Source organism: Micropterus salmoides, unplaced genomic scaffold (assembly GCF_014851395.1).
Source record: "Micropterus salmoides isolate LMB-PRFRI ecotype aquatic unplaced genomic scaffold, ASM1485139v1 Ms_hic_scaffold_3, whole genome shotgun sequence".
Classification (NCBI taxonomy): domain Eukaryota; kingdom Metazoa; phylum Chordata; class Actinopteri; order Centrarchiformes; family Centrarchidae; genus Micropterus; species Micropterus salmoides.
Window position 1 is genome coordinate 40,901,720 of NW_024042261.1, and position 10,942 is coordinate 40,912,661.

General features: G+C 38.0%; 1 protein-coding gene across 1 annotated transcript; it reads right to left on the minus strand.

Annotated features, from left to right (window-relative positions):
• Nucleotides 1-398: 398 nt before the first annotated feature.
• LOC119882528 (deoxyribonuclease-1-like) lies at nucleotides 399-8,892 on the minus strand. Its single transcript, XM_038692566.1, has 8 exons — nucleotides 8,763-8,892; nucleotides 5,771-5,871; nucleotides 5,528-5,637; nucleotides 4,329-4,483; nucleotides 3,549-3,561; nucleotides 3,120-3,215; nucleotides 2,947-2,997; nucleotides 399-515 (listed from the first exon to the last, which is right to left on the minus strand). The coding sequence occupies exons 1-8, from the start codon at nucleotides 8,822-8,824 to the stop codon at nucleotides 399-401; spliced, it is 705 nt and encodes a 234-aa protein (XP_038548494.1). The 5' UTR covers nucleotides 8,825-8,892.
• Between the last annotated feature and the right edge of the window lie 2,050 nt (nucleotides 8,893-10,942).

Sequence of the window (10,942 nt, forward strand, 5' to 3'; positions counted from 1 at the left end):
TGTATTTTTTAATCTTAGTCTTTAAAGTAACTAGTAACTATGGCTGTAAAATAAATATAGTGGAGAAAACACACAACACACACTGTTGGGTAACTGCATATGTCCATGATCTTGTAGCAAAACAGTAAGCCCCTCCATGGATGTTTGATAATAATAATAATAAGAATATATTTTATTCATAAAGCACTTTAAAAAGGTTCTCAAAAGCACTTTACATGGTAAAAAAGACAATAAAAACATCATCATAAAAACAACTAGAGCTAATTATTAAAAAGGTGAAGTAAAACAGCATAAAACATAAAATAAGCAGGTTGTAAGTGATGTGACACGTCTGAGGTGATGAGGGAGAGCTTTCCAGAGGAAGGGGGCAGCGATGGAGAAGGCCCTGTCCCCCAGGTTCAGTACTTGGGGCAAGTGAGAGGAGAAAGGAGGTTGGAATCTGTGGATCTGAGGTTGCGGGTGGAAGTGACGTTGTAGGAGGTCGGTGAGGTAGGAGGGGGTGAGGTTACAGAGAGCTTTGTAGGTGATGAGGAGGATTTTAAACTGGATTCTGTGTTGAGAGGGAGCCAGTGGTTTTGGAGGACTGGACTGATGTCATCTCTTGTGCTGAAGTGAGCATTAAAGCCCCTGACCAGTATTTTAACAAGACAGCAGGCCGGAGCTGAAATGGCTGCTTACAGTAATCATTGTCATTAAAGACCTAATGATATAAGGTTTTACAGAAACCATTATTGCGTGCATTATGTAGGCTACTTCTACTTTATATAGGCCTACTGTAAGTACACACCAACATGATCATTCATTAAGAGTTGTGTTTGTGTCACCTGATGAATGCAATATATATAGTCTGCTGAGCAGTTTGTGTACATGAGTTGTAGGGACTTCATATGGTTGGCTTACAACAATGGAAGACTTTGAGGCTCATATGCTGAGTCCTGCATGTGGTTATGTTCAGTCAACAAAAGAAACTTTGGTTAAGGTCAGAATAAGATTATGGTTAACTGTATGGTAACTGTTAATACAGAACACGCTCTTGCTTCAAGTCACTTCCGACTTTTAATTTATTAATGCAACAAAGCAAATTATGTGTTTCCCACATAGTGCAGATGAAAGAATGAATTAATAATAGTAGGGGATAGCGGGGTATGTTGTCACACTTTTCACACTGTCTAACATTTACTGGACACCGTACATCTACATGGCACAAATTTCATACCAAATCAAAGAATGAAGTATTGGGCACATATTTTGTATTCATCACATCTTCATATCTTATCTCATTATGGAGTTGTAGACTGTTGAACCGAGAGTGTGCACTTGTGACAGTTTGCCCCATCAGCAGGTAAATTGTCACACTGTATTATCAAACAATAACAATACAACTACTTAATTGTGAATATTAATTTAATATATAAATTAAAAATTCATAGAAGAACTAAAAGTAAAAACAATCATGACTAGAGAATCTGGAAATCGGTCCTTTCAATAAAATTAAAAATTCATAGAAGAACTAAAAGTAAAAACAATCCTGACTAGAGAATCTGGAAATCGGTCCTTTCAATCAAAACTAAAATGCTAGCAGAGCACACAGTGGCCACCTTACTTTAAAATCATTCTCTGGAGTGCAAATAGATCTATGGTAATTGAATGGAATACTGCAAATAACTTGCATAAATGTTTAAAGGGGACCTATTATGCTTTTCTGTATTTTCTATCATATCTATTATGTTGCTCTACAATGTCAGATGTTCATCTTAAATGCGGCCAACCTTCAAAAAAATTAGGTAAACATATTAAAAGAAATCCCTGTGAGCCAAAACCTCTGATTTCCCATTGCTCTGAATGCTTTGGTTTTTCTGTTTCTTCTACTCTCAGTTACTTATGATGTCCTACAGAGCCGATTTTTCATATATGGTCATTTGTACACTCCTCCTGGCAACTGCTACGCTCAGTCTGTCTATACGGATCACCCTAAATAACCCATTATTTCCCAAATATATATATATTTTTCCAGTTTCATTGCGCTGTGTTTGTTGCCATCTTGGGCCATAGTCTGTATTTTTTTTTAAAGTCTCGCACACAGAAATGGCTAGCGATGTGTCAGCGCAGGATGACACATGCTTTCATGCAAATCATTCAAAGCTAGAACTACATTATAGCGCTGGAAATTCAGTATAATAGGTCTCCTTTAACTTCTTAACAAAACAGATGTGGTGTTTAAACACTAATGCAACTAATGTGCATTTTTGTACGAGGGATATCTGTGTCTGTGAAAGCATCATGGGCCCATTTGTTGCATTTCACACACTTCACCCACATACTGTCTGAAATTGTGTTGATAATTTCTAACAATCTTAATTTCTTCCTAATTACACATTTCCTAATTACAATTACAAATAAATTTAATATATTATTTAATAATATTTTTAATTATTTGTCTACGATCCTTGTTGCCTAACTAAATTAATGACTGTATGAAGTAGTCACCTGTGACGACTTGCCCCAAAGTCATTGAGACAACATGCCCCAAACTGACGTGTGCTAATGTTGGCTAAATCTCAGGGTTAGCTTAACATAGCACTTCAGCTGAAATATCAAATTGTTGTCTCCTCTAAATTGTGCAAAATTAAAATTTTAACATTCATACCTAACAAAGTTGTATTACATAAAATGTAAAGTGCAAATGTTTTATTTTTGAAGCAAAAAATTGACCATAGAACAAGAAGTCAGTAAGTATGAGCAGTGTGACAACTTACACGAGACAACTTACCCCGCTCTCCACTAAAGTTAAAACAGTGAATAATCCTCCTCCTCCTCCTCCTCCTCCTCCTCCTCCTCCTCCTCCTCCTCCAGCTCTTCCTCCTCCTCCTCCTCCTCCTCCTCCTCCTCCTCCTCCTCCTCCTCCTCCTCCTCCTCCAGCTCTTCCTCTTCTTGATCCTCTTTCACCTCCTCCTTCAGCTCCACCTCCACAGGGTAATGGTCACTGATGGCTTGAGTCTGAAAGAAAAAAGTCACAAATGTATTTGCAGAACATCAAGGTGGAGAAATTACGTTATTATATGAGTGTGTTATAAATGATCTCAGTCCAAAAGCTCATGTAAATTCCCAGACAGTCTTACTCTATGACTAGAAAGGTCATAGGCTTCCTGGAAGTTGAAAGGCTGGGCTGAGTTGGGCACAACCGCATCATACATGTGATCACCAAACACCAAATCCTGTTGGTAGAAAATACAGTATCAGGAATTTATTTGTAAATGTCGAATTGTAAAATGTCAGGGGTCAGTTCACCTAATAAATAAGTATTTTCTACCTGACACTGTACCTCTAGTAGCCATGCTGAAATGTCTGAGGTGACTGACTTGCATCATTACCAGGCAGGTAGAAAGACATTTGCTTATGGTGCTCACATTAAGGAAAAATTAACTGCAGAGTAATGAGCCCAATATGGCTTGGTGCACTATAGATGACACAGCACAAATCATAAATGGACAAGATTTGGCTTTAATTGTCCTTATACTATACAATATTGTACAATAAAATTCAGTTACAGCCCCCTCCACGCTACACACACAAAACATTTATTGAAAAAAATTTATATAAGAATAGAATAAAATAAAACAGAACAAAGTAAAAGTAGCACTAAAGGGGAGGGAATAAGGAAAACTAAATTATATTTACAAGATATACCTATAGACATTTACACAGAAAAAAGTTGTTTACCCTGGAAATGACAGTTATGTTATTGCTAAGGTGAGATTTATCATCAGAAGTGTTTTAAAAAAGTATGTTTCGGTTTTGCAAAAAAAAAAGAAGATTTAACGCATGTACGATTTAGTTCTTCACCAAAAAGCAGCGCAGAGCCGCTTCCCTACATTTTTCCCTGAACCAGCCAAACAGGGCTTCGGATTATGTAGCTAATGGGGACACCGTTTCTGAAAAAGAGTCTACAGCCAGCTTTATGTGGTTGTAGTCAACGCAGTGATGTACAGTATGTGTAACTGGCTTGCGACCTTGGGTATGGGAAGCAGACATGCATACGAGGAGGCTAAAACACATGGGCGTCTGTTGCTATAGCACATCTCTTAAGGTTTCAAAGAGTGAGGTTCATCCTGAAGGGGATGTGAGTGGCAATTATTTCATGACATGCCATCTAGTAGTTGTAGGGATATTTCAGTCTGGACCAAAGTGGCAGACTGACCAACATTTTCTTGCCTAGAAATATTTTCCTTTCACCTCTACTCAATTTTAGTTGAGGCAGATATTTTAGTAAAATAAACTGTAGTTCCCCAATTAAAAACATAAAAATACAGATCAAGATTTAAAAATACCTGTCATAGGTGTGGTCAGTTTTTTCACTGGTTGTGGTTTTGACACCATCTTTTATCAGCCAATGATACGGAGAGTGGCAGATGCATAACTTTTTCTTCTTCCTCTTGGAGAGGTAAGGCTTATCTGCATTAAAATCCCCCAAAATCATAATGTTCTGCAGAAAAACCATAAACATCATCAGTAACAACACAAGTATAACAACCAATATTCCTCCAGAGTCATACAGTAACAAGTAATATAGAAAATATTCTGGGCAATAAACCAATCAGACCATAACGACTGTCCTTACAACAACCAGGAGCACTAGTGAACCAGCGGTATCGATCATCAATATACATATATATCAGCAGACGGACACATTTAGAGACAAGCTGGCGAGCATAGTGGAGCATTAACAGCTAAGGAGTCATATTTCCCTCAGGAGCTGGTGGAGACCAAAAACAGAGCTAAAAGAGAGAGAATAATCGACACAACCACGACTCCAAATGAATGTTTCTCCGTGTTGCTGTGTAAATAAGCAACTGTTCATCATAACATTACAAGGTGATAATACGCCAATGTTGTGTTTACAGCTTGTTTGGCTTTGTCCATTTGTCCATACTGTTTTAGTCTACAATTAAAAATATGTAATGCTAACTATAAACATGGCCACCTCTTCTGTGAAAGCCTTTAAGGGATGTAAGTAGGGTGACCAGATGAGAATAGGTGAAATTTGGCACAGAGTTTTTTATTTATTTTTACATACAATTTATTTATTTTTATTAATTTTATCAGTGCGGTGCCTGTCTCATCTGTCTGCGCAATGTGTGTGTGTCAGACAGCGGCCGCCTGCAGCTACATCTACACTAGAGAACAAAAAAAGTAGAAAGTGTTACTTTGTGGCTTTAACAATGCTGTTGACACAACGTACAGATGCCCTGTAGCCCCTGCTGTAGCTTGAGAACCACACAACGATCAATATAGTCTGATTTTCGGGACAAACAGAACAGGAGTCGGGTGATCTGCTCGCAATTCGGGTTTGTCCCGAATGTTTTTCGGGACGTCTGGTCAGTCTAGAGATAGACCTAAGTGTAAAATGCCAGTAACAGAAAGAAGTTTTGCAGTTCAAAAAGAACAATTTCATGAATTATTCCACTCAGACCCACCGAGTAACAACTATAACCATACTTTATATTTATTCTGTTCATTACCAACCCACATTAGTGTATTTTTGCCTCACAGCTTCGACCACATCATCCAGAGCGTCCAGCTCTCTCGGCGTATTCTCTGGTTGGGTGTGGACTGGGATTAGCACCAAGTCCTGCACAACTGGAAGCACAAACACACCCAATAAGGTATGGCTTAATAGGAGGACACACACATACAGTATGCATTTGCATTTCTACACTTATGAGGAACCTAACTGACATACAAAATTTCCTAGAACCTAAAAGTAGCCTACCTGTTTTTGGACAGTTGAACCACAGAATAAACGGATTTCTGGCGAAGACATCTTCATAATCTTCATACTGGTAGGAGTCGATAATCCTGACCTCATGCTCTCTGTTAAGCACATACAGACACACAGATGCATGCACACATATCACAAACATTATGTACAGACAGACATTACTTTTTTCATTTTGAAACTACTGATTACCTCCTTATGTTTGTTAATTTTATTTATCTGTTTGTTTAATAGTTAGCAGGGTATCTCTTTTATCTTTTTATAACTTATATTTAAAGGTTCAGTGTGTAATATTTCTGAGGATCCATCGACAGAAATGCAACATAAGATCCATAACTATGTTTTCAGTGGTGTGTAAAAACCTTTCATAATAAACCATTATGTTTTTATTACCTTAGAATGAACCATTTATATCTACATAACGTCGGCACATTGCATTGTCATGTTTCTATAGTAGCTGAAAACAGAAAGACAGCGCTACAGAGCGCACTTTTTTTCTTGTTCTACTGACCTGCATCAACATTACTTGGTTAGTTCAGTCGTTAAGATGCAGGACTTGCAACCCAAGGGTTGAGTGTTGGATTCCAACTCAGGACAACAATTTTTTTTTCTGTCTTCAACAATTGGATTCTGCAGCGAATGTTTCTCAGATCACGGCATGTGCTGCAGTGTTTTTGTTTCGGTGTTTGATCCTCATCCACTAACCTACGGACGCCTTTGCATTTCGCCAGTGTCTCCAGGCAGAGGACATTTAGGGGAATCATGTTTTCTGACAGCTCTTTAAGAGGTGTGTCAAGCAGGCTACAGACTCCTTTAATGTCGTTCATAATTTTTCAAAGTAAAAGCTCAATTCAACTCCAAATACTGCATTGCAGTAAACAAGCTTCTTGCGCTTTTATTTTGCTAAAGAGGGAGTGATTATGTGAGTAACTGAGTTGCTGTCATATCTGAGATCTTTTTCAGCACTGCTATCAAAGTATTTATTTATTTATATTTTTTGCCGCTATCAAAGCACCATAATCTGGCCGCGGGTCAGATATTATTGTTGGCAGGTAGTTATGGCGATGGTCCACAATCACAGAGAGAATCAATGTTTCCCTTGTTAGTGTTTATATAAACTTTATTTAATGTGTGCTTTACAATGGACTGTGGTGCAGAAACAGTGTTTCACACTCTTGGCTTACATTTTCCATTTTATCTGTCAGGGGCCAAGTCACAATAATATATGGTTTTACTGAATAATTAAGTAAATATAATACATAATAATAATATAGTACGCTGAAAATGTTGCACACTTTTATGTGTTTGCCTGATTTTTAAATCCTGTAGGCCCTACAGAGTGAAGGAGAGGTAAATGTCAATATATATTTGTCAATAATCAATACACTATTATTGGTCAAAACAGCATCATTGAGCAAAAACTAAAATAAGTAGTTTGTAATAACATGATTGCATTCATCTGACTTCATGTGGTCTATGTACCATCATAAGTTAAGAAAACTTTCAACAATGTTAACAACAGCGTAGGTGTTGATGCTTGTTTGTTTACTGTTTTCTTATTCTCTAATAATGCAGATTTGCCATGATATTTCTCTCGCTTCCAGGCTTCCCCGGTAACCCCCGTGTTTCACGTCATACCGCTATGAACTTTGGGCAATTCCCTCAGCCAAAGTCTGCAGAACTTAGGGGCACATTGGGATTGGGCCCTAGACTGGACAGATGGTTGCAATTCACAACCCTCGCCACTAGATGCCACTAAATCTTACACACTGAACCATTAAGATACAGTACATGGCCAGTATGAGGTGTTTGGTCCAATAGCACCACCATGAGGTCATTTTTAAAACACTTTAGGTTTTGTCTCATAACTCCTGAACCAAAGGGGAGAAAAGAACGTTGGTTCAAATCAGAATCACCCTAAACCAACAAAAACTAAACATTTTTGGATGAGAATATTTGAATAAAATCACAGTTTTCCTATAATTAGTAACCAAATTCATGTAGACATGAACTATTTGAGACACACGTGCACTTATCAACTCAAATGTGATGGAATTTCACCAAGCGGGAAGCTTCCGGTCAGAGAACTGAGACAAACATGGAAGTTTCCTAAAACCTGCATTCTATCGAACGACCATCAGGTTTGTTTGCAAAAAGAAGTCGGGTTCCATTAGAAATAATGGTAAAATGAGGCTACTTCTCAGCTATTTATTACCTCAGTAAACAGTTTCATAATGAGTTTATGATCTCAATCGCGAGTTTCAAGTCTTCATTTAGTATGTTATAGTCCCATTTATGTTAAAATAGACCATAAAGCAGAGTATGTTTCAGTTGTACCTAAGCAAGCTAGCTACCTCTGCACATGGCTGTTAGCTCCACCGTCCCGTCCAAATATGGTCACGTCTGGTGCCACTGGTTGCAAAAACTCAACATGGCGGCACCCTATCAGCCAAACTCTATATACAGCCTATGCATTTCACCTATAGGTGGCACTACAGCAACATAACTCACTTGAAATTTTGCACAACTATTCATTTTGATGCAGACACAGAGGCAAGCAGGTTAAAAATATTTAATGAATCAAAGAGATTTAGATAACTGTGCAGCTGTGACAGCGTGGCTGGTATTGGTTTCCCGTGTGTGTTGTGTGTGTGTGGGGGATGTTTCTTATTATATGTCTGTCTGACCAGGTGTGCCGCTTCGGCTCCACTGGCCCCCCTCATATGCAATAATATCTGATATTTCACATTAGGTAATGTTAATTTAAGTCAAAATTAGGTATTTTCAGAATCAACCAACCAACTGCTTTTGACTGTCAGTCACTGCTTCTCATGACTACTGAGTGCTAGTGGGTTATGACATCAACATGTTGATGAGCCATGTGGCTTGTGTGATCCATGGTCTCTAGTTTGGAGATTTTGGACATTTGTGAAACTTCATGACACTGTGATGAGCAGATAAAGACATTGAGTTATCCATTTCATACCTGTAGAAGTAGGCAAACCTCTCCTTGTGGGATGTTCGTCCCAGAGATTCACTGCACAGCATGCAGAATGGATTACCTTTGTTCTTTCTGTCAAACAACACAAACAAATGAAACTGAAACACACAGTTTAATCATTGAATCGTTGGTTAATTTTGGAGCTTTGTGTGCGTGAAGAGGTCCAATAGTGTTTAATTTTAAGTTTTTAGTCACATCATTCATACTGCTGCGAATGGGTGGTGATGGCGCTGTGGATAAGAGACATGCCTTTGTTGTAAGAAACCCGGGTTCAAATCCCCACTCTGACACATCCACCAATATGTCCCTAAGCAAGACACTTTACCCCTGGATAAGGAGGTTTGTGACATACTTAGCAATTGTAAGTCACTTTGGATAAGAGTGTTAGCTAAATATAAATGTAATGATATTCTGCAGTTTATTGAAAAGCTAGATTTAATCCGTATAGGGACAAAGTCCAGGTCTGCTCTGCCAGTCTCTGTAACTCTCATTATTCTCTAATTTCTGTCATCAACATTTCTCCGTTTGAGTTTAAACATGTTGATAATTTCAACAAAGACTAAAACTCACCGGATGCATTATTGATGAACAAAAAGAAAATAATCACCAAATAACATGCGCAATAAAGCCTTTTTTTAAATGAATTGTTATGACAATGTGTTTAAGATAAGACTGAAGTTATTGTTTTTGGAGCCAAGGAAGAACGATTTAAAGTTAGTGCTCAGCTTCAATCTGTAATGTTAAGATCCAGAAATCAAGCCAGAAATCTTGGTGTAGTCATGGACTCAGATCTGAATTTGAGGAGCCACATTAAGACAGTTACAAAGTCAGTCTACTATCACCTGAAGAATATATCAAGGATTAAACGACTTATGTCTCAGCAAGACCTGGAAAAGCTTATCCATGCATTTATCTTCAGTCGACTTGACTACTGTAACGGTGTCCTTACAGGGCTCCCTAAGAAATCCATCAGACAGCTGCAGCTGATTCAGAACGCTGCTGCTGAGTCCTCACTAAGACCAAAAAGGTGGATCACATCACTCCAGTTCTGAGGTCTTTACATTGGCTTCCTATGTCAAAGAATTGATTTCAAAATCCTGCTGTTAGTTTATAAAGCACTAAATGGTTTAGGGCCAAAATACATTTCTGATCTTCTGCTTCGTTATGAACATCCAGACCTCTCAGGTCGTCTGGGGCAGGTCTGCTTTCTGTCTCCAGAGTCAAAACTAAACAAGGAGAAGCAGCGTTCAGTTATTATGCTCCGTATATCTGCAAAAAACTCCCAGACAACTGCAGGTCTGCTGAAACTGTCAGTTCTTTTAAATTAAGACTGAAGACTTTTCTTTTTACCACTGCCTTTAATTAAATATTTAAGATTTTTCTTTTTACCACTGTCTTTAACTAGTAGACTGATAACTTATACTGCACTGTAACATTTACTGTCCTGTTTTCTTTTTCTTTGTTTTTAGCTTTTTACCATTGCTTTTAATTAAATATTTACACGGTGAGAAATGAGTAGGTAACTGAGTGAAAAGATAAGGAGAGTGGTCTTAAATCTCACGCCTGAGTGATTTGCAAGAACATCTGTCCACCTGTAAACATGCAGGTGGGTGCAGAGTATAACTGGATAAAAAGTGGCCTGCTGACAGACATGTCCTGGTGTCTCTGTAGTGTCCGAGGGTTTTGGGAGTTTCAGTGGACCCAAAAATTGCTATGGACCCGAGTACAGACTGGCTAGAGAGAGTAGATTAAGTGTACTTCTCTGTTTATTCTCTTTTCAAAATAATTGTAACTCAATTATTTGCTCAGCCTGTTTTTATTTTCCATTTAACTTTTTAACCATGATTGCACACTGCACTGTAACTTTTATTATTTTAATGTGTATTTTTTCAATTTCCCTATGTTGCTTTTAAACTTTTTTATATTTCCCTGTTGCTTTTATGTTTATGTAAAGCACTTTGAATTAACTTGTTGAAATGTGCTATACAAATATACTTGCCTTGCTTTGCCTAAAGTGTGAATACATTTGGATACATTTAAAGCAACAGTATGGCAATTTCTTTATATAACTAACAAGCTCAAAATCCTTCTGATGGTGCATGACTTCCAATAGGGTGAATGACGCACTGTTATTGCTGCTTGTTGACAGAGGAAGTCAACAATTC

What these genes read in the sequence shown, in the direction of transcription:
- LOC119882528 (XM_038692566.1), bottom strand. Translation starts at nt 8,824, where the DNA reads ATGCTGTGCAGTGAATCTCTGGGACGAACATCCCACAAGGAGAGGTTT. An exon ending in GTTCAACTGTCCAAAAACAG is followed by an intron (nt 5,638 to 5,770) that starts GTAGGCTACTTT and finishes TTGTGCTTCCAG; the next exon opens with TTGTGCAGGACTTGGTGCTA. An exon ending in TGAGGCAAAAATACACTAAT is followed by an intron (nt 4,484 to 5,527) that starts GTGGGTTGGTAA and finishes GTTTTTCTGCAG; the next exon opens with AACATTATGATTTTGGGGGA.